Genomic DNA, 26624 nt, shown 5'->3' with positions numbered 1-26624 from the left:
AGAGCGCATTGAAGTTTCGGCATAATTGCAGCACCCCTAGCACATGATTGGCGCGACCGTATCTCGTGACAAGATAGACTACCCGTCCCTCTTTTATTAACATAGGTACTGGGTCTCTTATTACCTCGCCCGACAGGTAATATACTCATGACACTTTTGTCATTTTGACAGTTTTGACACGAGCTGTAAGTATGCCTACAACCTGCTCGAGCGCCCTCTCAGTGAGAAGACAACGATAACTAACTTGTTAAACATGATATCAATTTTCTAGAATCGACGCAATGGACTGGACCAGAGGGCCTACCGCGAACCACGTTCGACGTGTTACCTCCCTGTCACACTTACGTACGAATTTACAAGTGCGACAGAGAGGCAACACGTCGAACGTGGTTCGCGGTAGGCCCTCAGTAATGGCGGAAATATTTCATATCTTTAAGTGTGTTTATCATAGTGACAACTTATCGTAGTCAAATTACGTGACAAGAGAGTTTTGTTGTGTTTTTTGAATGTAACAAGTAAAACTTTCTCACTAATGACATTATCATGAGTATAGTATAGGTGAACCAGGATCTATTGAGGGTGCGCCATGTTGCGGAATTTCACTGGAACTAATTTTTTCATACTACACCGAATTGTCACCCTATACATGAGAATAACAGCGCCCTCTTGACAATTATCATATATTACTGGTCAGGCTATATCTAAGTATGTTATTCCATTTAGGGTCCCTTGCACCATCCAAGTTTAGCCACTAACTCGGGTTTAACCGGTTAAACCCAGAGTTACCAGTACAATTTAATCCTGTGTTAACGGTTAACTCCGAGTTAGTGGATAACCCTGGATGGCGCAAGTGGCCCTAAATAATCCAAACTTATTAATTCCTAGACGCTGTTGTTATATTTTTTAATTTGGTACCCTTTTTTACCCAATAAAATTTAAGAATACTTACTTATAGATTATAGAAAATGTACATACATATTTACGAAGAGTCTCAGGAGGTTAAACCACTATTATGCAACGGTACTTCAATGATTATTTCAAGTGGTTTAGGAGAACTGCATATTGATAAGTGAGATTATCGACATACCTATGTAGGAATTCCCTATTTGTCATTTTTGTTGATTTTAGTTGTATTTACAAACTCGGGTAAATCCATCTGCCAGATGCGATTTTGGTATTAAGAAAAGCTAATGCTGGTATTAAGAATAATAATATTTGCTGAGAGGGTCGAAAGGATTCACAATTTAAAGTTTGGGGACGTAAATGATAAATTACTTTGTACATACTGGGAAAAAGTATCATATCTAAATTATCTATACCTACACAATATTTTGTGGCCTAACTCTAAGGCGGAAGACGTAAACTAGTTTTTTTTATAATATAGGAGGCAAACGAGCACACGACCCGCCTGACGCTAAGTAGCCTGTTCATTCCACAGTTTAGCCATCCAACCATTTAAGTGCTGAAGATGGAAATTTTGTCGAGTAGTCTACAGTACTATGTACCTACTGTAGGTACATAAATATGTAAGGTAAACGCTCGACGTGGCCCCAGTACCTATATGTCATCTTGAAACTTAAGTCATTGTCAATAGACGTGACAGCAGGGTGTCATCTATTGGGCTATCTATCTACGTTTACCTTACCACTAAAAAGTCCACGAGTAAAGGATGACTCACGTTTTCGATCACGTGATGCTTTCCATAGAAAACGAAGCGTCGGAAGCTCCGGCCCGGACACGGCCCGGTCGGCCCAGTCTAACGCGTGAGACGTGACGTAACACAGATGCCTAAGTGTAAGGCCTGAGTGGACGCTCGAAGCGGAGCGTTTGGTGGGCGTGCAGCGTGGCGTCGGGCTCACAAGTAATTTGAGCAGCGTGCACTAAGGCCGCTCCTATACGCTTGCATTTGTTTAACATGCACGCCGCACGCCCCGCCCCGCTGCACGCCCAACTCGAGCGTCCACTCAGGCCTTACACTAATACTTACTCAAGTGCAAAACTCAGTAAAGAGATAATGTAACGTACATCGCTTTACCAATTTCGTTACCGTCGTTATTAAGTAGGTACGATATAAATGCGAAAATTTTCATAGACAAGCGCAGATAGGTAGGTTTATCAGTATCCCTACGTGATAAGTAGGTAGGTACATCATGTGAGTTGATGATGATCCTATCGAGACTTAGGATTCCGAGAAAACTAGGAACAAGAGAATGTTCTTAAAAATCCCTCTCTGAAAAAATATCGATCGCATACCCTGTACCTTTCAGTACACGGAAAAAACATGTCTAGGAGTGACTCGGACAGCATTTTGAGTAATCGCGGTTTGAAAGGAACAATTATACATAATTAACTGTATTATTTTCGTGTATAGGTGTTTTAAAATGAGAAATGAAGGAGTTATGTTTATGATTACAGAGTTAGCAGAAGCTGTAAGTAATAGTTCATTGAGAGCTCTACATTTTGAGATTAAAATCTCATTCTTCAAAAAAAATGACTACTTAGACATGTTCTTTCCGTGTACCCTGCATAATATGCTTTCTCGTCTGCAATAGGAAACTTGCCGTACATATCACATCCTACATATTCTGAATGTGTAAGTTTGTATATCTTGAAATTCGGATGTTCAGATGTCTCAAAAACGGCGAAAATTGGGATACAAATGGCTATAACATTTCTCCGTAATCCCGTAATTGATTTACATTGTGTGGCCAAAAGCGCCCAGGTTTCGAAACATTGCATACGTAGATGTATTCTGTGAACCGCATTAAGATTTTCACACAAAAATAGAAAAAAAAACAATAAATTTTGGGGGTTCACCATACTTAGAACTGAAACTCAAAAAATTTTTTTTTCATCAAACCCATACGTGTGGGGTATCTATGGATAAGTCTTCAAAAATTATATTGAGGTTTCTAGTATCATTTTTAGGGTTCCGTAGCCAAATGGCAAAAAACGGAACCCTTATAGATTCGTCATGTCTGTCTGTCTGTCCGTCCGTATGTCACAGTCACTTTTCTCCGAAACTATAAGAACTATACTGTTGAAACTTGGTAAGTAGATGTATTCTGTGAACCGCATTAAGATTTTCACACAAATATAGAAAAAAAAAATTTTTGGGGTTCCCCATACTTAGAACTGAAACTCAAATTTTTTTTTTCATCAAACCCATACGTGTGGGGTATCTATGGATAGGTCTTCAAAAATGATATTGAGGTTTCTAATATAATTTTTTTCTAAACTTCCAAAGTGGTAAAATGTGTGTCCCCCCCCCCCCCTGTAACTTCTAAAATAACAGAATGATAAAACTAAAAAAAATATATGATGTACATTACCATGTAAACTTCCACCGAAAATTGGTTTGAACGAGATCTAGTAAGTAGTTTTTTTTTAATACGTCATAAATCGCCTAAATACGGAACCCTTCATGGGCGAGTCCGACTCGCACTTGGCCGCTTTTTTTCTAAACTGAATAGTTTGCGCGAGAGACACTTCCAAAGTGGTAAAATGTGTCCCCCCCACCCCTGTAACTTCTTTTTTTTTTTTTTTTTTTTTTTTTATTTAACAAAATACAAAGTACAGTGTACTTATAACTAAAGTTTCGCCAAACTGTAAAACAGTTTGTTGGCGATGCGCTCAAATAAACTTAAACTAAAATAACTACAGTACTTAGGTAGGTAGTTACCATACATCAACAACACAGCTGCCTGTAATAAACCCTGTTTCGACGCAAACATATATACCTACTGTCGTTCGGCAAGTACCTGCTGTGCCCCGCACGGCTCGCGCTAGTTGTATTGATATCATTTGTTACGATTACTATCTATTTTAGGTCAAACCAGGGTTTACTATTGGATGCAGTTACCTGCTTGTGTAGTCTTTATTTACATATAACTAATTGATATGCTATTTAATATGTAGTATTAAATATATTCATTTCTTTTAGGACTAAGTTTTATGTATGTGAGATCTTGTACTTATCTAGTAACAGTTTTCTGAGTTGTAATTTCAGACTGCCTATTCTCAACTTATTTTCGTCAAGCAATAGTGGGTACTCATTATAAATCTTTGGAATCATATATTCTCTTGTTCTTTTTCCGTAATAATTTTTAACTGAGGGTTGCAATAATTTAATTGTTTTAGTTGATCTGGTAGTACGTTTACTTATTTTTCTTACTTTAAATTGTTCACTATAATAACTACACAAAACATTCAAATACACGACCTTACATTGTACGGGAAGAATACCACACGTTGAAAAAAGTAGATCGTAATTATATCTGAGCTCTTGTTTCGTATTTTTATCAACCAAATACTTGATTATTCTTAACTGCAGTTGCTTTATCCTGTCCAGATACGATTTAAAGGTAAGCCCATAGCAACTGAGACCATAGCTTATCAATGCGTCAGCGAGTGCATGGTAGACAATGTACAGTGTGCGTCTGTTAACTATTCGATTTAAATGGTAGAACTGTCCCAGTATAGAAGTTAGTTTGTTACATACTTGATTAATGTGTAGTTTCCAGTTAAAGTGCTTATCAATGATAAGTCCTAAATATCTAAATTCATTCACTATTTCTATTTTATCACACGTGCAATTACATTTATTTATATATAAACATTGATATGAGTGTCCTATTACGTTAATATCGTTAGGCAATATCGTTTTCGCTACTTTATTATATGGAGAGTGTAGGATCATACATTTCGTTTTACTGAAATAAGATTTCTAAAATAAGAGAATGATAAAAATAAAAAATAAATTATGATGTACATTACCATGCAAACTTCCACCGAAAATTAGTTTGAACGAGATCTAGTAAGTAGTTTTTTTTATACGTCATAAATCCCCTAAATACGGAACCCTCAATGGGCGAGTCCGACTCGCACTTGGCCGCTTTTTTCTTTGTTTTAATCAATAGTTCCTCGTGACCTCGTGAGTCGAAATAACCCCAAAAGTTCGAAAAAAGTAACTAAATGGTACGCTTTCTAGGGTTCCGTACCTCAATAGGAAAAAACGGAAACTATAGACTCCATAGAGGATCACTCTGGCGTATGTCTGTCCGTCTGCCACAGCCTATTTTCTCGGAAATTAAGTAATTTAGTAGTAGAAATTGGGTACACATATGTAAATTAGTGACGCAATGACGGACGTACATGTAACGTACACAAATTAATTTTAAACATGGGGGCCAGTTTTAGGGGGTAAATTAGAAAGTTTTTTCTTTTTTTATAATTTTAAAATAAACAGGTTAGAAGTTATTTAAGAAAATAGCCAAAATAGTTCTTTAAATAGTTAGTTTAATAGTTTAGACAGGAAAACCTATTAGAAATGTGCAGTCAAGCTTGAATCGGATTTAATGTACGGAACCCTTGGAACGCGAGTCCGACTCGCACTTGGCCGGTTTTTTCTGAAAGACCCTATCACCAAGACGAACGGCAAAGTCGTATCAAAACAAGTTCCAAACTATTACAAATAGTAAAATTAAAACAAATCTCCTAGATCTACTGAGCCCTTTTCCCTCATACGATACGTCATCAAACACAATAAGTTAAAGTGTTACATTAGGCCGGCTTAACGCCGGTAACGTGGGCAAATCATGTCTATGACACATGATGCCTTTGCGTATGTCATTGCTCCAAGGTCACCAAATTGCGCCTGATCCTTGCACGATGGCTGATCACTGAAATTGGTTTAGGCGGGCGTTTCTTTATTGCGACTTATACCTACACGGTGTCGCAGTACAGAATAAACATTAGCCTTTAATTTAACCCTTCGTATGTCTTAAGCACTAATCAGTGCACACGAATTTAAATCCATTGTTTAATACAAAAGGTTTAAATTCGTTTGCACTGATCAGTGCTAATACATACGAAGGGTTAAGGTTAAGGTAAAAATATGAATGGAGAATGGCTGTCCCGTACACACACATCTTATTTCATGTATCAGAATTTATTTATCAGTGTTTTAAAGCGATGATTATTTTTATAAGCATTTTTTCATCCTTTGTCACTGAAAAAGGAACTGCAAATCTTCGAAAAATCGTGTTTGTACGGGGCAACGGTAGACAAATTCATGGAAAATGCATTTTATTAAGTAGGTACCTACTTAAAATAAAAAATACACCACATGAAACTGAACTCCTTACTTAGTGCCTTGAAAGAAATTGCTACAAAAACGCAATCCGACCAACTACCACTACCACATCAGCTAATAGGAATTCCTACGACACTGAATAAGTGACAAGTTCCTATCTAACGCACTCCCGTGAGTTCTGCTGCTAACATTACATTAAATAACACTATTCGTCGCATTTCTCACTCTATTCAACCCCAGTTTTTCCATCCTGAATAAACCCCGACTTCGTCCAGTCGCAAAACTACAAAACAGTCGCAACTATTCAGTTCCATCCAGACCCCGGGCTAAACAGATAGCGATGATCGACAGTATCGGAGTATCTGCTCTGACGTTATCAGCCTCTTGTGATATAATGATCTCGATAAAATTCACCTCCTCCATCCGTTTAGCTTATTTCTGCCGCGGATCGCTCAGGGGTGCATTGCGGTCGAAATGAAGTGTAAGTATTTGTTATTTATATTTTATTAAGTTTTTAAATCGCGTTAAAGCCGAAATAGCTTTTATTAAGTGCGAACGGAGTAAATGTTTATTTGGTGCAACGAAAAAAGTGGGTAAAACACAATAAAACACTTAAATTAAAACTTATAAGTAGGTAAATAAAAAAAGCCCTAAGTCGTGATCGCTAAGGCTGGCCCCTATCCCCTATATCTAGATAGTAGATCGGCTGAGCGAAATATTGGCCAGCCCTCTGAGCCCACCACACACGAATCCTTTATAATTATAAAGGCACTTTGACAACTCTTTATAGAGGCGACTCGTGCTAGGCCTCCACGGCCCCAGGGTTTCAACCCCAAACGCCGCATTAGCTACCAATGGTGGCATACCTAGTTGCAACGCTTGACACTTGAACTAAATACCAGTGAATTAGCATTTTTTTTTATTTCCTCATAGCGCTAAGAATTTTTTGTTGTTTAAGATATTTAGATAAATATCATTATGTAATTCAAAAAACCGGCCAAGTGCGAGTCGGACTCGCGTTCCAAGGGTTCCGTACATTACACAATTATTAACAATATGTTTTTTTTTATGAAGAGTGAGTAAAATGTTTTTAAAAAACCCGTAGGGGTCGGATCAAAAACTAAAGTACTTAAGTCCGCCTCACGCTTGACTGCACATTTCTAATAGGTTTTTCTGTCATCTATAGGTAAAGAACTATTTAGTGTATTTTTTTCAAAATTTTAGACCCAGTAGTTTCAGAGATAAATGGGCGGGGGATGGTCATTTTTTGCCTATTTTCTTGAATAACTGCTAAACAATTTATCTTAAAATTATAAAAAAAAATATTTGAGATTCTCAAAATGAGCTCTTTCATTTGATATGTAACACGATATAGTTTGAAAAACTTTATTTTTTAATTTGCTCTTTTACCCCCTAAAAGTGGCCTCCACATTCAAAATTCATTTGTTTACGTTACATTTCCGTCTTTGGGTCACAAACTTACATGTGTGGTTTTGGAGAAAATAGGCTGTGACAGACGGACAGACGGACGGACAGACAGACGCACGAGTGATCCTACAAGGGTTCCGTTTTTTCCTTTTGAGGTACGGAACCCTAAAAACAGCCAAAGCCGCCCCAAAATGTCTCCTTTGTTAATGGTAGTATACCGACATCTAAATACGCTTTAGAAGTCACTAAGTACCTAAGTAACAAATTGTAGTATATCTAAAGGATGTAGACCGGTACTTCACACAATCTAGCTACTGTGGACTTTATCTTTGCAGCAACAGTTTCGCATTGTATCTTGGCATATTTTTATCTGAGAGCGTTGCCTATTGAAATAATCGGATGATGAAACAAGGAAAAGTGACACTGATAGCAGATAATACGTTACAATTTTTTATGTATTTGCGGGTCTCAAAAAAAAAGTAATGTTTTTTATTAATTACCTGAATTATGTTTCCGCTCAGAACCACTTCTTTGATCTATCATGTGAAAGATACCATAATATCATATTCGGCTACTTCGTACTTTGTAACAAACTTCCTGGCATTTGCAGAGCTAAAAGTTTATGCTTTCACAAAGAACGTTGTGCTAATTTGGAGGAAGTACCTACGGTTTACGTAGTTTTAATTTTCGTTTTATAATTTCAGGGAACCTTAATTTTAAAGTAAATTCTTCAATTTATTTAAAGTTTTAAGAACACTAATTGGTTGCGTCCCACTTATTAAAACGTATCCAGTTTTAATAAGTGTCCACTGTACAAAGTATAAGTACATTTTTGTTAGTTCTACAGCTGCAATCCAGTCATTTCAGGCGTCACCCATATATTTATATGTTAATGACCTATAAAAAACGGTTGACTTTATCTTAGGTAGGACTTGAGGTATGTAATTTTATTGGCAATATTATAGCCATATCTTCGGAGAGTTTGTGAAATTGTTAAGTACCTCTACCTACACCGACAAATAATTTAATAATAGTTTGCGGGATTGAAGCCGGACATCTCGCCTTAGACGCGTTTCAGTGCCCATACAAATAAACCGAAGTCACGTACTTAATGCTATTTATTTAGGGTGGGCTGAGCCGACTCAACTGTTGCCACTCGAGCAAAATATTAATAATAAAGCAATATCGGTGACAATCACGATGTTGAATACCTAAACTGGGTGCCTATGACTGGGTCGGTGTAAAATTAGGGATTACCTATTACTTAAGTTTACCTATTACGGTTTAACATTACCTATAAAAGCTTAGAAAAGCAAAATGTGTAGAAAATTGACTCCTAAAGGAATGTAAACAGGGAGAGAAGTTTTCGTAAAAGGAACACAACAAGAAACGGGCAAACTCACAGTCACAGGGAAACATCAATATATTGCATACCAGAAATGTCTAAGTCTCATTTCATAAAATAATAATGAGGAAGAATTCTCATTCATTCAATTTATTAGCTTTAGGGCCCTTAGGCACTTTCAAGAAACAATCTTAAGAGGCGTCGTCATCTATCTCAATGTTATTGGCTTCACAGCTCCTGTTACGTTTACCAAGCACTACATATCCATTCCATGTCCAATTTCATTGCCATCTTATTATGACAATGCTTATTTTTAGATTTTATTTATGGTGTTTTCCTCTTGACGGACTTGGCTGAAATGTCGATTCTTTCTTTACAATGTGAAAATGTACGCCTACCATAATAATATTGATAGTGGTCTCCACAGACTATTCATATATATTATTTTACCTTCCAGTAGCCTTAAGACTAGTCCTGTGCGCTCTGGCGGCAGCCAGCGCCTCCGCTCTCTCAATCTCCTTGAGACAAGATCCGGAGACACTATGCGCGGGACAGGAGAACTTCCTACGCATAGCCAGCACCGAAGGCTGCAGCGCGTACTACCAATGCTACGCCGGCCGAGCTTACCTGATGGAATGCCCCAGCGAATCCTGGTTCAACGAAATGGAACAGGTAGCTACGTGTTAAATCTATTATCAAGTTCCTTCAAACGATAGGAGAAACGGTGTGTAAAACTGGTGATTTTTTCTGCTAATAATACGACGGCTGAAGTGCCCAATATGTACCTACAACAGTGAGTTAACTTACTTGATGGTTTGCCCGAGAGAAAAACACAGCATTTACTAGAGGAACTCGCTCAGACACAATAGCGGATCTCTGAAGTTACAAGATTGCAAAGCATCTGTAAAGTTAATGGTTTAGTTGGTGCAGCTGTACCTATATTTTCATAGAAAATTATGCTAATCTCGGGTTCAGTTCGGAGATCACGTTTAGAGTGAGTTATATTTTTAACTTTATGTAATTAATGTAGATATTTAGATACCTATTTATTGATTACATATTTTGACTTTTTATTCTGGCGTTCAAGATACCTAGTTCTTGTCTGTAAAATAAATTAAGACGCCGAGCATAACCTCGACGTACATATTAAATGCATAAAGATAAGTACCTAAGTTAACCTAACTACCTAATTTTTATACTCTTTTCAGGTGTGTGATTGGAGAGACGCACCAGCAAGTTGCCGGGGCGACCCGGAACCGGAGCCAGAACCAGAACCTCAACCAGAACCTGAACCAGAACCTCAACCAGAACCAGAGCCAGAACCTCAACCAGAACCTGTGCCAGAACCTCAACCAGAACCAGAGCCAGAACCTCAACCAGAACCAGAGCCAGAACCAGAACCTCAACCAGAACCTGAACCAGAACCTCAACCAGAACCAGAGCCAGAACCTCAACCAGAACCTGTGCCAGAACCTCAACCAGAACCAGAGCCAGAACCTCAACCAGAACCAGAGCCAGAACCTCAACCAGAACCAGAATCAGAACCAGAACCTCAGCCAGAACCTCAACTAGAACCAGAACCAGAGCCTGAAACAGAAGCGGAACCCCAGACTGAGCCTGAACTAGAACCCGAACAAGAAAATGAGCCAGAATCTGAAGACAATGTGGAAGAACCAGGCTCTGGTGAAGATTGGGAAGTGGATGCTATCATCAAATTCTTGAAGGCAAGATTACAAGACGACACTGAAGAAGAACTGATCGAAGAAATAGAGGAGGAACTCGCCGAAGATGAACATCGTCACCAACATCACGGCCATGACAACGATCACCACCATCATCACGGCCACGATCAAGAAATAGAGGAGCGACACGACGAGGACGGCCACGACCATGAGCACGATCACGACCACGTCGACCACGACCACGAGCACGATGACGACCACGATCACGACCATGACCACTCCCGAGATCAAAATGATGACCTTCACGATCATGACCACGATCATGACCACGATCATGACCACGATGACAACCACGATCACGACCACGACCATGATCATGACCATAAGCACGATGGTGAAAAAGACTATGAACGCAACCACGCACTTAGATTCCAGGAAGAGCTTGACGAAGAATCTGAACAAGAAGAACTAGAGACCTTAATGCGTGCTCAAGAGGAAACTGAGGATGTCAACGGTGAGGAACTACAAGAAGAAAGTCGCAAAAAACGACAGGAAGAAATCGATGAGGACGTTGATGAAGAAGAAGCCCTAAAGAGGCAGGAAGATGTGGAAGATGAAGAAGAAGACGAGGAAGCTCTAAAGAGGCAAGAAGAAGTGGAGAATGAAGAAAACGAGGAAGATCAGGAAGAATCCCGCAAAAAACGGTCAGCGCAAGAGGAAACCGAAGACGTTGAAGATGAGGAAGCTTTAAAAAGGCAAGAAGAAGTAGAAGGTGAAGAAGATGAGGCTGACGATGAGGTAAAAAGTCGCATAGTGCGGTCAGCACAAGAGGAAACAGAAAATGAAGAAGTTGAAGAAGGGGAAGACTTGAAAAGGCAAGAAGAAGTAGAAGGTGAACACGAGGCTGACGATGAGGTAGAAAGTCGCTCAGCGCGGTCAGCACAAGAGGAAACAGAAAATGAAGAAGTTGAAGAAGAGGAAGACTTGAAAAGGCAAGAAGAAGTAGAAGGTGAAGACGAGGCTGACGATGAGGTAGAAAGTCGCTCAGCGCGGTCAGCACAAGAGGAAACAGAAAATGAAGAAGTTGAAGAAGGGGAAGACTTGAAAAGGCAAGAAGAAGTAGAAGGTGAACACGAGGCTGACGATGAGGTAGAAAGTCGCTCAGCGCGGTCAGCACAAGAGGAAACAGGAAATGAAGAAGTTGAAGAAGAGGAAGACTTGAAAAGGCAAGAAGAAGTAGAAGGTGAAGACGAGGCTGACGACGAGGTAGAAAGTCGCAGAGCGCGGTCAGCACAAGAGGAAACAGAAAATGAAGAAGTTGAAGAGGAAGAAGACTTGAAAAGGCAAGAAGAAGTAGAAGGTGAAGATGAGGCTGACGATGAGGTAGAAAGTCGCTCAGCGCGGTCAGCACAAGAGGAAACAGAAAATGAAGAAGTTGAAGAAGAGGAAGACTTGAAAAGGCAAGAAGAAGTAGAAGGTGAAGCCGAGGCTGACGATGAGGTAGAAAGTGGCTCAGCGCGGTCAGCACAAGAGGAAACAGAAAATGAAGAAGTTGAAGAAGAGGAAGACTTGAAAAGGCAAGAAGAAGTAGAAGGTGAAGCCGAGGCTGACGATGAGGTAGAAAGTGGCTCAGCGCGGTCAGCACAAGAGGAAACAGAAAATGAAGAAGTTGAAGAAGAGGAAGACTTGAAAAGGCAAGAAGAAGTAGAAGGTGAACACGAGGCTGACGACGAAGTAGAAAGTCGCAGAGCGCGGTCAGCACAAGAGGAAACAGAAAATGAAGAAGTTGAAGAAGAGGAAGACTTGAAAAGGCAAGAAGAAGTAGAAGGTGAAGATGAGGCTGACGATGAGGTAGAAAGTCGGAAAGCGCGGTCAGCACAAGAGGAAACAGAAAATGAAGAAGTTGAAGAAGAGGATGACTTGAAAAGGCAAGAAGATGTAGATGATGAAGCTGAAGAGGATGAAGAAGCTCTAAAGAGGCAAGAAGAGGTCGAACACGATATCGAAGATCTGGAAGAAAATCGCAAGAAGCGGTCAGCGCAAGAGGAAGCAGAAGATGAACAAGTGGAGGATGAGGAAGACTTGAAGAGACAAGAAGACGAAGATGTAGAAGAGACTGAAGACCAGGAAGAAAGCCGCAAGAAGCGGTCTATCCTACAATACGACTACGACGAACAAGACGAAGAATGGCAGAGGGCACAAGAAGAAGCTAATATCCTCGAAAGCGACGAAGATGAGGAAATCAAAAGGCAAGAAGAAGTAATAGAAGAGAATGGGGATTCAGAAGAATCTGAGGAAGGTTTCTTCCAGCGGTTCTTCTTTTAGTTTCCTGGCTTTATAAGGCAGTCCTAATGGAATATCGTTTTAATGCCGTAGAAAGTTATATTTAATTTTATTTATTGATGTAAATAAGTTAATTGTGTGTGTAAGTACTAAGTAAACATCACTTTGTGCAATTTTATAAATATTACTGTGAGATAGTAAATGTGAATGAGCAGATCATGTTTTCATTTATATCTGTTCCTCTCTTAGCCGGTTTAAACTCTCGCGCGAGCCACGAGACGAGCCGCGAGCCGCGCCACGAGACGCGAGTCCACCGTTTACACTCGCGTTCGGCTTGTCATTCGGTTATAAACCTTATGCCGTGCCGTTAGTGTTTAAATTATATTAGCTCGACGAGCTTGCGAGCCACGAGACGAGCCGCGAGCCCACCGCTTACACTCTCGTTTCGTGGCGCGGCTCGCGGCTCGTCTCGTGGCTCGCGCGAGAGTTTAAACCGGCTATCTGAAAACACCGGGCCACAACAATTTCGTCATATAAAGCTGTAGTACCGCGATCCCGACTATCGGGTCCTCCAGCCTGGGAACGAAATCATAAAATACCCTATGGTCGGGTTTTCGGCACTGAATGTGTTATATATCTATCTAATCTAATACCTTCAACCTTTTGGACGCCAATGACCGATATATCCGCACCGTAGGTTCAAAGACCGATTAATCGGTCACATATCACAGAGCAACAGAAACCTAGGTGCATGTGCATAAAGTTTAATTTCAGTTTTGACACTTCGGTGACGTGGCGACAGCATGACAGCGTCTATGTTGCTCTGTGGTCTATGACCGATTAATACGTCTTTGGCGTTGGACCTGCGGTGCGTATATATCGGTCATTGGCGTCCAAAAGGTTAAACGAGCAATTGTTGTTTGTTTATTTATTTATATATGTCGGAGGCAGATCGTAAAATCGGCCATATCGAGATATTCCTAGGTATTCCAGGCGTGGCTCACTCCGCCATTTCGTCGCTTTGCTACAGGTAGCTAAAAGTACATCCTTTCCACCCCAATTTTGGGGAAAGCCATAAGCCGCGCGTGGCGCTGTCGCCATAGTCGCTAGCGGCCATATCTGTGCTGATCGTAACAGACGTGTTTTGTTAGAGAGTGAGTCTTCTGTACCTAGTACTATTATTTATTCTGTGGTAGTACATTGTTCAACGAGGTGGGTATGTGAAATATGAGAAACAAGGTCGTTAAATATTCTTACCCCCAGAGTTACACACAATGTTATACTGGGTCAACCAAATCTTGTCAGTAAATAGGAACAAAAAAAACTATACTCATCCTTTTCTTTTGGGTGCTAGTACTAGTGTAAGACAAAGATAGTATGATTCTCTCTGTCTATGTTTGAAATCAAACAGACCTTTGACACACTATATTCATCATTTTTTACTTTGCTCTATTACTTTGAAGTTTGAAGGCAAACTTGTGACAAACTTTTTGCATTTTTGTAGTATCCAATGGGAGAAATATAAAAACACACAAATCAATTTTATCAATTTATTACACCATTATTATACAAAATAAATCTCAAATACAATAATAATATTATAAGTAACACAACCAAAGCAAAACATTAAACATTGGATTTGAGAGATACGTCTATGTCACGGTAGGCCCGCAGAGTACCGGCGTAAATGCATCTGACATTACATGGCGACAGATTATTCCGTAGATCCAAATAGTTCATTAAAGTATGACTCGATCACAAGAGTTACTCTACTCATAGGCAGAAACCGACTTCATTACAAATACTGGCATATTTTTCAGTCGAGACCCAGTAAATATCACAAGTCGCTCAGATGGTTCACCATTTAAAAATACATTTACGTACGTAATAAAGCTAGATATAAAAAATAAACTTCTAAAATTGTACACAACATAGCAACAGCGTTAAAATTAAAGTACAAACCTTAATAGTTCGAAAGACAAAATTTAGTCAAATTCGTTTCATTTCGCGCTTTTTGGCAACAGAAAGTCACAGGCTACGTCAATGTAATGGTCGAGTATAAGTAGTCAGTTCACTACAAGCTAAGCCAAAAGCACGGAACTTAAGAGAACGTTATAAGATTAGTAATATTAAAACGGTTTACAATGGTCCACCTAACAGCACGGTATAAAAGAGTAGCTAATGATTAGATTAGATATGTGATGTATTAAAATATAACCTGCAGAGCGGAGGCGCGCACCGATTTAACAACAATTCGCAGGCGAATCAACGGTATACAAGTTAATATCACAATGCCGAGTTAGCCGCACCTCCGCCGACGCAGAATCCTACCCTAAAGCGTATAATAGTAGTAAAAATACGTTGTATACCTAGCGATTTATAACCGATAACCATACTTGACCAGAAAACCGCCTCGTGGTTCAGACCGTCGTCCGAAGTCATACTCTTTGGCAACGCGCACTGACACAACGCTAACCTATCGTAAATATCACTGCTAACAATTCGATGCCCTCTCGTCGGCGGTTACACGTAACAATAATTAACCTTTTGGACGCCAATGACCGATATATACGCACCGCAGGTCCAACGCCAAAGACGTATTAATCGGTCATAGAACACAGAGCAACATAGACCTAGGTGCATATGCATAAAGTTCAATTTCAGTTTTGACAATTCGATGACGTGGCGTCTGACAGCTTTTGTGTTTGACACGGCGTCGAAAAGATTAAGGAATCCGATTAAAAATAATGTTAATTAATTACAAATTCATATAAAATTAAAAGAGTGAATATTGCGTTTCTAATAATTCATAAAATTAAACAAAATTTAAAAATAAATATGGAATAAAACAATTATTTACACGAAGGGGCCACGACATCGGCCGCTAAGCAATTCCGACATACAAATCCGTGTTTCAAACCTACTCTACGGTCTACGGCGGTTACATCAAAATATCACGAGACAGAATACATAGTTTTCATTCCGTTAGTGTAAAATTACGACACTCGTAACTACAGACTTAAAGCGTGCCTTTAAGATTATTGTATCAAATCCTTCAACGATATTCGGTACGAGTAGAAAAGTACGAAATAACTGGTTGTACAAAATTACTAGTCTATTGCGATCGGGAACCTATTCATATTTCGAATAATTTTTCTCAACTTTTCAATTTCGCATCGCATTACACAAGATTTGTGGCCCTTCTGAAAATTTAGCTTCCGATAAAAATTGTTCGAAAGTATGATAAGTGTCCGCCGCGGTTAGTTAAGGTCCGGCTGGTCGTCCGGGTCCGGGATCCGGTCTGGATCCGGTCCGGGACGGCATCAGCCGGCTCGTGCGCCGCCGGGTCAAAACAGGCCGACGTCCTTCTTCATATTGGTCTGTTTCCACGCCGGGAGCACCACGAACTCCTCTTTGGTCATGCCGAAAGCCTCCTGTAATGATAATACTAATATTACTGTTAAACCTAACTGTAAGTGTAAGGCCTGAGTGGACGCTCGAAGCGGAGCGTTCGGCGGGGCGTGCAGCGTGGCGTCGGGTTCACAAGTCATTTGAGCAGCGTGCACTAAGGCCGCTCCTATACGCTTGCATTTGTTTAACATGCACGCCGCACGCCCCGCCCCGCTGCACGCCCAACTCGAGCGTCCACTCAGGCCTTACACTAAAGCAAGCAAATGAAAAGCATATAAAGGGTTTCCTAAGACGCTTAAAAGATGAAAAATATTGTAGTCGCAGTTTTAATAGCAGCTGCAGACGCTACCAATGACGCCATGCGATTTGTGTTAAAAAGATAGTCCAACGTTTGCTCTTGGTCGTGCACTCCGTATAGCCCCATCATATAGTATGTCAAAGGACTTTTCAAACATAGACAGAGAGAATCATACTATCTTTGTCTTACACTAGTACTAGCACCCAAAAGAAAAGGATGAGTATAGTTTTTTTTTGTTCTTATTTACTGACAAATTTGGTTTGACCAAATGACCAACTATACTTTAGTTATCTAACTTGCGATTACATTATTTACATATAACAAGTTTTAGCGTCCTTTTTTCTATGCCTTATGGCATCTCAAAATGATAATCGAGAAAAATAAGGACTCTTTTTTTAGCTCGTAAGCTATTTTCGATTTTCAAACCTAGATCAGCTTCACATAAGTAATGAAAAGAAAGATTAAAGAAGTTATAGAAAATAGTCATAGGGTCACGCACAACTAGCTCATATAGGTTTAAGCTTATTTTAAAGCTTACAAGAGGAACCGATCTGTGGTGTTTCTCTGTATTTATATTTCTATAAGCCCAAAAGTCAAATTGGACACCCAAATTACTACCTTGTCGACTACTAACTATGTTAGTTATGTTGCTACTTGCGACGTTGACGTAGTTTCTGTAAAATGATTTTAGCTATGCGAATATATACGGATAATCTCAATATTTTCAATAGTTATAACTAGGTGTTATTTCTTTTTTGCAGGATTTATGTTATATTTATAAAGTTATTAACTGTAGAAGAGTTCTAAAGTCTTAAAAGCGTGCATCGAATTTGACAGCGGGTGCAATGGCGCAATACAGCTCCGTACATTATGCGGTAAGTCTGGTTGTCGATAGTTGAAGTTTTTTTTTGTAGACTCTTCTCCATTCAATAACTTTTCGGTTTCAATAGTAAAAGTAATTGAATCTAACACTAACGAGACAGTTACACGTATAGCTCGCTTTTTGTTTTCGACAACGGCGGGGCCAAAGTCAACGTACCGGCCATAAAAATAAATCGAGAAAGTGGCCATACCGCGAGCGAGACGCCCGGCTGTTAAGTTAACAACACGTTGATTTTGACTCCACAATATAGTAAATGTACAAAATATACACAGTGTTGTGAATAACGCTTATTTTTAGGCTTAAAGACTCGAGCCCTCAAGACTCGTAAGTCTTGAACACTCGACTATATTTGAGAATTGTATTTTACGCGGATGTAAGAAATCGTCTTTGGCGCCTTTGAGGCGTTAAAGCTTTGGATTCCTCCGAAAACGGTGCCGTCATATTACGGCCGCTATATAGCGTTGACTGACGTCACTAGAACGTTGTCTATGTAAACAAGATGGCGCGGTTTCCTAGACGGCGTTACGTTACGTTGATTGTCAACGTAATATTGACGGCCGTCATGACGGTGTCGATAGTTTCGTGAACGTTTTATTAGATAGCGGTGACGCCATTTTGAATAAATGACACGAGATTTGAATAAATGATTCCGTACTACGATTATTTTCCTCTTCTGATGATATTTCATCCTCCAAGTAAATTATAGATGATCAAGCAAATCTTGTCAGTAGGAAAAGGCGCGAAATTCAAATTTTCTATGGGACGTTATCCCATCGCGCCTACATTTTTCAAATTTGCCGCTTTGACCTTAGTGGATGACGGTGTGTTATGACGCCGTGGTACTTTCCACATGTCGCCACCGTAAAGACGGCCGTCTTTTGCGGCCGCTATATGACGGCACCGTTTTCGGAGGAATCCAAAGCTTAAGCCCCGAGAGTCTTAAGGGTTCGAGTCTTTAAGCCTCGAAATGGGCGTTATTCCCAGCAGTACCCACACCCCAGCACCGTACATACCAAAAAGTCGGGCGTCGACAGATGCGTCTCTAGATGGTGCGGGTCGACGTGGTCGGGCAGCGGGCGGCGCTGCAGCGCGGCGAGCGGCAGCAGCGCGCGCCGCGCCAGCAGCCGCGACAGCTCGCCCGCGCCGCGCAGCGCCTCGCCCGCCTTGTAGCCGTGCTGCGAGCGCAGTGCGGGTACGTACAGTGTGTAGCAAGCGGGAGGTTAGCCGGAGCCGTGTGTTTATACATCAGGTGATTTGGAGGTTTATAGTCATAGACTAGGAATCCTCTAGACGGAGTTTAGAGCAATTATTTCATGGAACCTATGCTGCCAAAAATACTGGGGCGCGGGGGACGAGGTGAGCGAGTCCCGTGCCGTGATTGGTCCGTTCAAAGACACGGACGTCACACAAAGACACTTTGACTCGAAAATGGAGTAAAACTACCGTATATTTGTGGCAGAGGGGGTAGCGCTACTATGCTCAGTCTGGAGGATGTCTTGTCTGTGTTTATAGTTTACAAGTTTGGACTAGTGCCCTGTGTGCCTGTTTATCAAAAGCTTGTAAGTGGAAGTCCCTTTTTGACAGGATTGTTAGAAAGGGACTTCCACTTGTATTACAAGTTACAAGCTTTTTATAAACAGGGCATAGATCTGGCCCCGTAGACAACATGCCAATCGCTAACGCTACGCAGCGAACGAAATGCAATTGTCACTGTCGCACTAATATGGAAGAGTGATAGAGAGACACAAAGCGATTCGATGGCGAAGCGCAGACGATCGTCACCTTGGCTACGCGGCCTGAACCGACCCCGACCTATTATGGCCTGTAGATAATTCATAAAGCCCCGTTTAGATTTACGAACTTGCGATATTCGACAGAGTAGGTCTTCGATCAACACGGAAGGGATGCGGCATTCGCACTATTTCCCCTCTGCCTAGGTACAAGATCAACTGATCTAGCGCGGGTAATAAAACTAGTTGCGCTCGGATTTTTAACTAGACCGAGTCCAGACGCGCGAGTGAACACAGCAGCAGAAAAAATGCCTAATTGCTCGGTTTTTTGTTGTAAAAAGAGGTCGGGGACATCAAATTTACAAAAAGGTGTTATATTTCACACGTAATATTTTTTTATACATGTCATACGTTTAGTTATATTTAAACACAATTATTATATTTTAGTCTCATGTAATTGCTGGATTTATCGATTTTTCTCGCCCAGTACAAATTGCGGATCGGTCGAGCAACAAATCCGACTTCTCATCTCTTGACGAAAATGTGTTAGTGTGCGTGTTGTGACACTTGTTACTCGTCCGTACACAAAAACAGATCGAGGTGTGCAAGATTTGTCTGTGTAGGGTGTCATTTTCTATGTATTTGTGTCGTCATTACAGATTGGATTTTGTATGCAAGTGTGTGAGAAGTGCGACTGTGTGCACGTTCCCCCCCGCGAAAAATGGCAGAATGATTTGAATGTCAAGATATCGCTTGGGCCTATCCCTTCCGACCTGTCGGAAGCCCGTGTTGATCGAAGGAGTAGGTACAATATGCTAAAGCTTTGGTTTCCTCCGAAAGCGGTGCCGTCATATAGCGGCCGTAATATAGCGGTGAACGGTGACTAGAACGGTGTCTATGTAAACTAAATGGCGCGGTTTCCTAGAGGGCTAGAGGGTTTCAATTTTCTCTCCTGGATACGTTTCGTTTGACCTTGGTGGCTGACGGTGTGTTATGACGCCGTGGTACTTTCCACAAGTCGTCACCGTAAAGACGGCCGTCTTTTTGCGGCCGCTATATGACGGCACCGCTTTCGGAGGAATCCAAAGCTTAACGTTGCTAACTACAGAGTACGATGAATTCAGTTGATCGACCGAATACCGCAGTGACGAAAATCGCAATTCAGGCACTGTCTAAATGGGGCTTAAAGATATACAAAAATGGATGAAAGTTTATAATCTTAAATACTTTGTTTGTCATTGTTACACGTAAACACAATTTAGGTACATGTGACAAAAATACCACGATATGATATGCAATTTTACTGTTATTTAGAACAATTGTAGTCGCCGTTATTTTAAAGTAAACTGGACGGTTGAATTTCCATTATGTGAGTTTAATGAAACAGGGTGTAAGTTTCATACAGGTTGTGGACTTTGTACCCCTTTCACCAGAGCCATATAATTGATATTAACAAATATATATTACAATAGATTACATTTAGAAAACTGAAGTCAAGTTTAAAGCATAATAGGTACCTATAATATTTATTCAAGAGAATTTTGAGGCTACAGCGCCGACAATGATTTAACTTTATTACGGATCCCTTGGACCATCAACCCTTCTACCACCTCAATATAAAAGTTATTAAACTCTTAAAGTACCATCACCCTATACAAAATAACCACCAATAAATCGTCGTCATACTCATACTCAGCCCGAGTGACGAATAATTCTGCAAAAGCTCGAGGCCGACGACCTTTTGTTAACTTTATTTTTTATTTTTCATATAAGTTTAATTTTTCATTTATATGTATACCTATACCTATATTCTAGAAGAACTGTACGAGATAGATTTTAAGGTCTAAAAGTCTACGATTAAGTCAGTACATATCTAACCATCCCTATTTTTACCACAGATGTATATTTTAAAACCACCTATGCTAATATTTTAAAACTTAAAAGTACCACCACCATACAAACATAAGTAAGGCTTACCGCAATATTGGCCTCGGCGGCGTCATCGTGCTCGGCCCAGGTGTCGAACAGGTCGGTGAAGGGCTGCGGCTCGAGGCCGGCGGCCACGACCTTGACGTCCGGCCTCGAGTGGCGCGAGGCCGCCCAGTAGGCCTCGGCGGTGCGCAAGGCCGCCGCGCGGAGCGCTTGCCAGCGCGCTGCGAATGCTCCTACACCTAGAAATATAACACATGGGCATGAGACATTTATTTAAATGAGCAATGATATGAGGAGTGTCTTTTCAAAAGGGTTTATTTTTTCTGGGAATCTATTTCTAAATTGGACCTTAAGTTTTCTTGAGCAAGGTTCTCTCTAGAAGTACCGCTAAGAAAAAAATAAACCCTTTTGAAAAGACACTCCTCATATAGGGTAATTCGCCAGTAACTGGCCACCGGCCAATAACTGGCCACCCTACAGTAAAAATGAATTCGATTCACCTATAAACAGAATTCATTTTATTAGTATAAGGTAAGGTAAGGGTTTTATTAGTAACTGGCCAGCCTTCAATAACTAGCCACCTTATGCTAAAATTAATTCTGATTATAGATGAATAGAATTCATTTTTAGTTTAGGGTGGCCAGTTACTAATAACTCATAAAACAAGCGAATGCCTAATTTCAATTCAGTTTATTACAAGCTTTCGTTTCATCCGCTAGCAAAACTATGCCAACCAATGTTCGGCGTAAATTTCGGGTTGGTCAAAAAGTACGAAAACAGTTCAGATCTCAGATTTTACGGTGAATAGGGATGATGACACATGTTGAATTTTATAACAAAATCTAGTAAAATAGATAGCAAACGAGCAATTTATCACAATAATGTGGATATTAAAATAAAATATTGAAAAATTACAAAAATACAGGACCTGAAAGTTTCAAACTTTAATTTTTTTTTAAACTTCCAAAAACGATAAAAGTAAGGGTACCATTCGGTTCCTTACATTTCGTCCAAAAAAATGTTGTATAGCAACTATATACATAAACGCAATATTTCACCGACAAAAACGCAATTTTCTTGTTTTATCCATACTACAAGATGGGCTCCCAGAGACCTTGACGTCACGTTCCCTTGTCGTTTTGTTTAGGGCGTTTCGCGAGTGAAGTGCGACTTTGACTACAATTTCTGACTTTTGTGTTACTTTAATGCAATGGGTCCCATATAGACATTTGATCCTGAAAACAAACCCGATCGATTGATACCATAAATGAAAATTAGTCATGTAGCCTATTATCATATCAGCTTTGAAGGGACTATTGTAATCATTATTTTCGAAAGAAAGGGTTTTTGAATACTCACCAGTATTTCGCTCCGCGGGTTCCAATTCCCCGTCCTCCCCGCGCGGCCACCAGCCCTGCCACAGCCACACAGACGCACCGTCATCCATCAGAAATAGGGCTGAAAAGGATAAGCTTTTAAATAAGTGCCGATGCCACCGAATTACTAAGTGAACACCCAAAAAAAATGTGGTTATATTTGGTTATAACTCCGCTTGGATCGGGGTTCGACTTAATAGTCTACATCTGTTTATAAGAGAAAGCTTTTGTTATATTATAGGCACCACCAAGTGGTGATTGTATATAGTATATAGGCCCAATGGCTACAAAAAGAAAAACAAATATAGTTTGTCAAAGGAATGTCTCATTTCAAACATAGACCGAGATAATCATACAATCTTTGTCTTACACTAGTACTAGCAGTACCTACTAGCACCCAAAAGGAAAGGAAGAGTATAGTTTTTTTCTGATTTACTGACAATTTGGTTTGACCAGCTATATATCCCCAGTCCCCAGCCGCCATGAGCTGTGGCAAAAATGCGGGGACAACGCAAGAAAGATGATGATATCAAAATATTACCTGGCTGCGACGCCGAATACAACTCCTTTTGTTCAAAAGGGAAGGGTGTCACCAGCCGCTCGTGCCGCAGCGGCGACAGCACCTCGTGCGCCTCGAACTGCCCGCCCAGGTCCGTGAAGTGGAACAATCTAGGAGTCACATCCCCCCCAGATTCCTTCCCCCCACTTAGTACAGAACTATAGTACTGTTTATTAGCCACGCCTAGCGCTTCCAACACCTCTTTCGGCTCCTCGCTCTCTTTAACCTCAGTGATAATCACGTTAGACACGTTAGCGCCGAAGAGGTAGCTAGATTTTCTAGCGATCAGCTTGTTGGCTAGTTCAATAGCTATGCTCTTGGTGTGTTTGAGGCTGCGGGATCCGTGCCAGATGTATAGGCGGCCTTTTTCTGTGTCGACGAGTAGTAGAGAGCCTCGACTGCGGAGTTGTCGGACTGAGCACGGAACTTGAAGCAAGTAAGCCTCGTTGGACAGATTTCCTCGCGTTACGAAGAGATTGAATCTGTTTTTATCTGTGTTTTTCTTTCCTTGATGGACTACTAGATTGCCTTGGAAGAGATTTAGGAATGCTGGCGGCTCGTTGCCCTGAGCTACCCTCAGTTGAGGTCCCTTTTCTTTGTCTAATTCGACTGTAAGCAGCGCGGCGGCGCCTTTTTCGTTGGGTGACGCATCTTTACCCTGCCAGCAGAAGTAAGCGCAGCGATCTCTCCCAGTCACGGCATGTTTCGACGGTTTCCCATTAAGCTCCCTACCAGAAACGGTAATCTGGTACTCCCATCTGATAATATAGCTATCTCCGGAGAAGAATTCGCCGATTTCGGCCTGGCTTTCAACTTTTTGGTAATCATTATCTTGGATTAGCCATTTCGAGACAGATTTGGTTTTGATTTCGTAATGTCTCATGTTTTCCTTGTCGTAGTACTGCGTGCCGCGGCCAACGTGGGATCCTTCTAAAATGAGATCTGGATCCTGGTACTCATTCGACCACATTTCCTCGGCGTCGCACGGAGTTATTTCTATGCTATTCGATTTGTTCTCTTGTGGCTTGACTTGGATGACTCTAGTATAATCGGGCCAGTCGAGGAATTTCTCTTTGAAGAGTATAGTTTCCATGTGCTGAGTGACTTTGGACATGATCGCCCATTCCGGTCTAGTTTTCGATGTTTTCTCCGGACTACTCCTATCTTCTCTAGCACCCTGATATGTAGCAGCGTTTAAAGGATTGATATGGCATTCTTCATAATTGTAGCCCTCATCAAACAACTCTTGGGCAAGTTGTGCGGCGCGCCTTCGGCTTTCTAGCGGGACATTTTTGCCGTACCAAATGTACATTTCTGATCCGAAATCGAACACAATAGTTTTCGATTGATTCAGCATGGATATCTTCGGCATCTGGCCCCAGTATTCTTTGATAGGTATTAATTCATCGTCCATAACTTCATAGCACATGTTGGTTTGTACGATGCAGGACTCGAATATCTCATCCTCATCGGGGTGGCCTGTCTCGACAGGTGTGTAGTCCTCGACGCCCTCGGTTACGCCGAGGAGCGACCAGAACTGGTTCCAGTGCTTGTTGGAGTAGTTCTTGGTCTGCTCGTCGATCTTGATGATGGCGGGGGAGTACTTGCAGCCGAGGTCTTTGGTGTTCTGGATGTGTTGGGCCACGTCGGTACTGCGATTCCTAAAAAAAGATTAAACATGAGAATTTTATAGTGGAAACTCAACTCCTAAAGGCAATTTTTACGCTTTACTTTGTGTTCGCCATAAATTTAAAAGAGCGACCACACCGCTGCTTAAAAACGGCGGTGACGGTACGGAATCGCAGTGACGCACCGTAAATGTCACGATTTTATCGCATGCCCTCATAATAAAATCGTAAACTTTATGGCACGTCACTGCGGTTCCGCACCGTCAATGTATTTTGAGCAGCGGTGTAGTCGCACCTTAACACAGTCGTGAATAAATTGATAAAGTGGAGGATTTTTCTATTAATAAGATCAACTTTTACTATTTAATGGAAATACAACCCGGCCATATGGACTCGAGCATATTTAAACAAATGACATAATAATTTTATTCGTTTCGATCACCAATGTCAGTACAGGTTTGTCCAGGCTAGACGATTACTCTTATTTAGAAAGCGAAGTCAGACGTTTTAAGTTTTTACTGCATGTAATAATACTAATAAATAATACATGTTTAAATTTTAACTTTAATAGCTGTCAATGTTCATGTTCAATATCATATCCGCCATATATGGCGTTGTATGCGGTAAAGTGTTAAAAATAGCGGTAACACAATCCTTTCAAACCAGCGGCGGAAGGTTTGTTTGTTTTAACATTTTTTTACGTCGAAGCAGAAAATAATAAAAGTGGCGTTGGCGCTAACTCAAATCATTTATTACAGTACAGTATAGTGCAAATCCACTCACCTCTCAATGACATTGGCATACTGTCCAATGTAGAGGAACAGTTGGTCTGGCGTGATTAGGACGAAGCAGTCGCCGCGGTTGATGCTCGTGGGGACTGGCTCCACCAATCTTGTCTGCAACAGTCATAACATAGCATTTAGACCAGAGGTCACCAAATGGCGGACCGCGGTCCGGATGCGGACCGCGGTCCTATATTATTTTGTTACTTATTTAAAAAACTCAAGTAGAAACGGACCACGGTAGTCAATTTATTTAAGATACCGGACCCCTGAAGAAACTAATTGGTGACCCCTGATTTAGACGATCGTACCTACACAAATTTACCTATTACAATACTTTTGGAGAGCCTAAGGGTTCATTTAGACGGTGCGAGAACTCGCATGCGAGTTTCATTACATTGCGTCATTTGATCGGTCGGCTGAATTGATGTCGCCTCAATGGTCCGCAATGTAACTAAAATCGTATACGAGATCGCGCGCTGTCTTAATAAGCCCTAAGATATCCCGTTTAAAACACTGAGTACTGTGGCGTGTAGTGATTATAATGCTCAGCGAGCTTACAATGCCCTGCGCATTCAATACAATAATGCTTTTAGGATGCTGTTGAGACTGCCGCGTTTCTGCAGCGCATCGTCCATGTTCGCCGAGGCGCGCACGGACGGTTTTGATGCCGTGTGGCGCAAGAAAACGACCTCACTACTTGACAGAGTACGCGGGAGTACCAACAGCATTCTAAACATGATAGCTAATAAGCTAGATTGTCCTCTATTGTGGGCAATGGGTCAGCGGACAAAGTCACTTTTTGTTATAAATTATTAAATATTTTATTAGGTTACCCATTGTTACTAACATACTTAAATCATAAGCTATAACTAACAAATGTATGGACCATTGTTGTCTTAAATAAAGAAATTTTAATTTTTTTTTAATAATTCACGAGTTAAATTCTAATCAATTTTAATACAACTCGACCTAGACCTATATAAGAAAATGTTATCTACGGGTATAGAAACTGCACCGTGAAGAGATATCACACACCCCACATATCTCTAAAACTGGATTGGGGCGCAATTTTGAGATCGGATAAATGAACGAATTAAATTAAGAGCAGGCGTGGCTCACTCCGCGATTTCGTCGCTACAAGTACATGCGGCCCACACCAATTTTAGTGTCTAGCCATAGTAGTTGCCGCG

General features: G+C 40.8%; 2 protein-coding genes and 1 long non-coding RNA gene across 3 annotated transcripts in view; 1 reads left to right on the top strand and 2 right to left on the bottom strand.

The window, feature by feature from the left end:
- Window positions 1–6368: 6368 nt before the first annotated feature.
- Window positions 6369–12888, top strand: LOC134652263 (glutamic acid-rich protein-like). The gene is made up of 6 exons (XM_063507434.1): window positions 6369–6575; window positions 9325–9539; window positions 10076–10204; window positions 10478–11321; window positions 11388–12049; window positions 12113–12888. The coding sequence occupies exons 1-6, from the start codon at window positions 6569–6571 to the stop codon at window positions 12872–12874; spliced, it is 2619 nt and encodes an 872-aa protein (XP_063363504.1). The 5' UTR covers window positions 6369–6568; the 3' UTR covers window positions 12875–12888.
- Window positions 12889–14368: 1480 nt separating this feature from the next.
- LOC134652050 (uncharacterized) lies at window positions 14369–15998 on the bottom strand. Its single transcript, XR_010097152.1, has 2 exons — window positions 15527–15998; window positions 14369–15342 (listed from the first exon to the last, which is right to left on the bottom strand). It is a non-coding gene; the product is annotated as an uncharacterized LOC134652050 (long non-coding RNA).
- Window positions 15999–16024: 26 nt separating this feature from the next.
- The window catches only part of LOC134652016 (uncharacterized), a 285481-nt gene continuing 274881 nt past the window's right edge, over window positions 16025–26624 (bottom strand). Inside the window, exons 21-26 of the mRNA XM_063507169.1 lie at window positions 25433–25545; window positions 23004–24682; window positions 22446–22544; window positions 21132–21325; window positions 18438–18599; window positions 16025–16266 (exon numbers count right to left, since the gene is read on the bottom strand). Coding sequence (XP_063363239.1) covers window positions 16180–16266; window positions 18438–18599; window positions 21132–21325; window positions 22446–22544; window positions 23004–24682; window positions 25433–25545 — 2334 coding nt within the window. The 3' untranslated portion in view covers window positions 16025–16179. The remainder of the gene's footprint in view (window positions 16267–18437; window positions 18600–21131; window positions 21326–22445; window positions 22545–23003; window positions 24683–25432; window positions 25546–26624) is intronic.

This window comes from Cydia amplana, chromosome 11 (genome assembly GCF_948474715.1).
Source record: "Cydia amplana chromosome 11, ilCydAmpl1.1, whole genome shotgun sequence".
NCBI lineage: Eukaryota > Metazoa > Arthropoda > Insecta > Lepidoptera > Tortricidae > Cydia > Cydia amplana.
The sequence above is the reverse complement of the archived record's forward strand: the minus strand, read 5'-3'. Positions and strand labels throughout refer to the sequence as shown.

What these genes read in the sequence shown, in the direction of transcription:
- LOC134652263 (XM_063507434.1), top strand. An exon ending in GGTTCAACGAAATGGAACAG is followed by an intron (nt 9,540 to 10,075) that starts GTAGCTACGTGT and finishes TACTCTTTTCAG; the next exon opens with GTGTGTGATTGGAGAGACGC. An exon ending in AAGCCGAGGCTGACGATGAG is followed by an intron (nt 12,050 to 12,112) that starts GTAGAAAGTGGC and finishes GTTGAAGAAGAG; the next exon opens with GAAGACTTGAAAAGGCAAGA.